This window comes from Palaemon carinicauda, chromosome 2 (genome assembly GCF_036898095.1).
Source record: "Palaemon carinicauda isolate YSFRI2023 chromosome 2, ASM3689809v2, whole genome shotgun sequence".
NCBI lineage: Eukaryota > Metazoa > Arthropoda > Malacostraca > Decapoda > Palaemonidae > Palaemon > Palaemon carinicauda.
In genome coordinates, this window is record NC_090726.1 from 25,196,699 (window position 1) to 25,200,811 (window position 4,113).

The 4,113-nt window shown below is 37.1% G+C and overlaps 1 protein-coding gene across 1 annotated transcript; it reads left to right on the forward strand.

Moving 5' to 3' along the window:
- Positions 1-2,823: 2,823 nt before the first annotated feature.
- Positions 2,824-3,615, forward strand: LOC137615482 (uncharacterized). Its single transcript, XM_068345404.1, has one exon. It carries the CDS (start codon positions 2,824-2,826, stop codon positions 3,613-3,615), a length of 792 nt encoding a protein of 263 aa, XP_068201505.1.
- Positions 3,616-4,113: the final 498 nt, after the last annotated feature.

Consider the following 4,113-nt stretch of genomic DNA (forward strand, 5'->3'; position numbering starts at 1 on the left):
ATCACAACATGGTATTTTGTTAATGGGAAACCTTGAAAATTTTAGCAAAAATATTGAACTTTTGGGTCTGCCTAATATTTGTAATGAGAGGTTAGAAGTAATTAATCCACTATGTTCAAGCAGGACTGATTTTTCCTCTTGCTCCCAAATTACTACCTGTTCTTTCTTATGTAAAATACAAATTGACCCTCTTTTGGATGATGAAGTGTGTGACCTACATTACAAGGAACTTGAGGTAGGCAGTAACATAGCAGTGTTAGATGATAAAGGTCAGATTGTAGAATCTAAATTGCTCAAGGCTACTGATGAAGTGCTTGAACACGAATGCCGCCGCTTTTTGAATCTGGACGCCAATAGTGCTGAAAGTTTTATGTCGGAGACTAATCAGAAGTGGGTGAATTTTGCGTTGAGTAATTTTTCAAGGGAAAAGGATGGAAGACTTATAGTTCCCCTCTTGTGGAATAGCAAAATTGCACATAGGTTATCAACTAACGAAAATCTCTCAAGGTTGATACTAAAGGCAAATCTTAAGAAATTACGGAAAAAAAGATGGGCATTTGCAGTTAGTTGATCAGGTAATTAGGGATCAGTTAAAAGATGGAATAATTGAGAAGATTTCAGACTTAGATTCATTTAAGGCAGAGCACCCAAATTATTCATTTCTCCCACACATGGCTGTTTTTAGGCCTGAGAAAGAAACCACAAAGTGCCGTATTGTGTTTTTGTCTAATCTCAAAGAAACTGTCAAAGTTAAGTGTGGTTTCTCTCATAATCAGTGTATAGATCCAGGACCTAACCTTAACCAGAAGCTGTCTTCAGCCTTCTTACACTTGAGGTTTGATAAGTTGTTATTAACGTATGATCTTAAGAAAGCTTTTAACATGTTGTCCTTGAACAATAATGATCAAGCTAGGTTGCTGTTTTTTTGGTTAAAAAATGTACAGAAAAACGATTACTCTCTTGTAGTCTACAAGAATGTGAGACTTAGTTTTGGTCTTCGTTGTAGTCCATTTTTACTCATGCTAGCTCTGTATTATATACTAGTGCACCAATATGAACCAGACCCACAGCTGAGGAACCTTAAGTTATTGTTGTACTCTCTATTTTATATGGACAATGGAGCTGTTGGTTCTGCTGATTCCCAGTATTTGAAGTGGGCTTGTTCACAGTTGCCGTATATTTTCAACCCATATAAGTTTGAGATACAACAGTTAGTAACAAATGATGTTACCCTTCAGGCTGAAATTGATGCAAAGTTTGAAACCAATACTCCGGTTGAGAATAGCCTTTTTGGTATTGTATGGAATAGGGCTGATGATGTAATTTATACTAAGAAAATCTTGCTAAACCCAGATGCTGATACAAAACGTAAGGTTTTGCAGACTATTGCCAGTAACTTTGATGTTTTTGGTTTTAATATTCCTGTCTTTAATAGAAGTAGACTTTATATGCATAGACTTCAGTGCTCAAAGGAGCTGGCTTGGGATCAAGTACTATCCCCCAGTCTCCAAAGGGAATGGAGGAACATTTGCAGGCAGGTGAATGGTTCCCAGCCGGTGAAAGTCCAGAGGTTCATTGGGCAAAGAAATGGAAAATTTAGACTGAAAGCATTCACAGATGCAAGTCGTGATTTTTATGGTACTGTGGTATACATTGAAGATATTGACTCGGGTGAGATTAGCTTTTTGCAGTCAAAGAACCGCTTGATCAATAAGTTGTTGAAAGGTAAGTCCGTTCCAGCACTGGAGTTGAATGCTATATCATTAGGGGTAGAAACCCTGATGGAGATTTATAGAGATCTGGCTGATCCTTCGTGTGTGAAGTCCATTGACATTGATGGCTTAGATTTGTACTGTGATTCCAGTTGTGCTTTGCAGTGGCTGCAAGCATCAGAATGTACATACTCCAAAATGCAGAAGCATTCAGTATTTGTACAGAATAGGATAAGCAATATCAGGAAATTATGTGAAATTAAACCTGTCAGTTTTATCTTTATAGCTGGAAAAGACAATCCAGCAGACTGTGTCACCCGATGCCTTTCTCCTAGACTTGTCTCTAAATCATTCTTTATTTCAGGTCCTGAGGTGGTGCCTGGCAATGAATTTCTTTATTTCACAGTTCCTAGCTCAAACACTAATACCCTTAGTATTTCTGTTGCTGAGCAGAGTGAGTTTCCAGGTGAACCTCTTCTTGAACATGAGAAATATTCTACTTTAGAAAAGCTTAAATTGATTTACAGGAGGGTAATGCTTTGTGTTGACCACTGGAAGAGGAAAGCGGGAGTTGAAGTAGAGAATTTGAATAATGTAAACTATTCTGCTTTGGCTTTAAGAAAATTAATTCCAGAAGATCAACAGAAACACTTTATGGAAATATTTTCTTACTTCAGACTCTCAAGTAAACCTTTGAAGGATATACCTCCACTTGTGAGCCAACTTAATGTGTTCATAGATTCAGATGGCATTTTAATAGTAAAATCAAAGTTCAAGAAATGGTATGGACATAACAAACAGTTTCCTATATTGCTTTATCCCAAGAGTTATTTGACTAAACTAATTATAATGGATACACATGCCAAATTATTGCATGGTGGTTGCTATTCTGTCCTATCTGAGCTTCGTAAGTGCTTTTTCATTCCTAAACATTTTTCTGTCATTAAGAATGCCATTAAACAATGTGTTTCATGCCACAGGTTTAACACAAGAAGTGTGAGATTGAACCAGAACACTTATCGAGAATTTCGTTCTAGTCCCCCTGCTGTTCCATTTTCTAATATTTTTGTTGATTTCATTGGACCATTTAATGTTAAACAGAGCTGAAAAGATGAAGGTATGGATTTTGTGTTTCACCTGCACTTGGTCAAGGGCTATTAATTTGAAGATCTGTCGAGATTTAAGTGTGAATGAGTATTTGAGAGCCTTTTCATTACATGTTTTTGAGCATGGATTCCCGCAGCTTTGTGTTAGTGATCCAGGCTCGCAGTTGGTGGCAGGAGGTAACATAATCACTAGCTTCATCAATGATCCTGACACTAAATTGTATTTGGAGTCTAATGGCATTAAGCATGTAAAGTTTCAGCAATTCTTTAAAGGCCATAGTGAGCTAGGATCACTTGTAGAGTCTTGCGTAAAATTAGTGAAGAAACTTATTTTTTCAGCTATTAAAACTTGGGTACTTTCTTTGCCTGATTTTGAATATTTAGTGTGTAATGTTGTTCATTTAGCTAATAAGAGGCCAATAGCCTTTAAGGAATCTTTAAGGGAGACTGAGGCAGATTCTTGCCCAGAGCCCATAACTCCAGAAATGTTAGTCAAGGGGTATGAGCTGGTGTCGCTGAATTTAATTCCAGATTTACAAGAGGTACCTGATGATCCTGAGTGGAAGATGAGTAGCAGCCCTACAGAAATAATAAAGGATGAGTATGAAAAACTTCGTAAGGTTAGGTATAATCTTCTAGAAGCTTACCAGAATAAGTTTTTAAGTACCCTGGTAGCTCAGGCTGTGGACCGCAAGGACAGATATAGACCAGTTTGTCACCAGAAGTTGGGCATTGGTGATATAGTCCTCATCAAAGAACCAAACACTAAAACCATTAATTTTCCGTGGGAATTGTGAAGGGTATAGAGGAGAATGATTTGGGGGAAACTACTGGGGCTATTATACTTAAAGGGAAGACTCATGAGTTGATTAAAAGACATGTCACTACTTAAATCCCTTATCTTAAGGTAGTTCCAGATGCATCCTACAATTCAGACAATGACGACAAACAGAGCTCCCGTAAGTTGTCTATTAATGAGAGTTCACCCCAAAGGACTCTCAGGAAAGCTGCCATTAGGAGCAGAAATTTGACTCGACTTATGTTATAGTTATAAGGTATGATGCAAATTTCTAGTGGTGAGAAATTTGCATCCTGTGCCCTCCAGTGTACAAAAATAAATATAATTTATTTTTCTGTATAAATTTTTTTTCTAATTTCTCACGCAGTTTTGTGTGGACTTGAGTGGGGTAATTTTTTGTTATATGTTCTGTGTGCATGACTGTTTTTTTGTAAAATGTCTTTACAGGCTTTTTGGAATGTAATTTTAAATTAATTTGCATAATGGCCTTATCTGT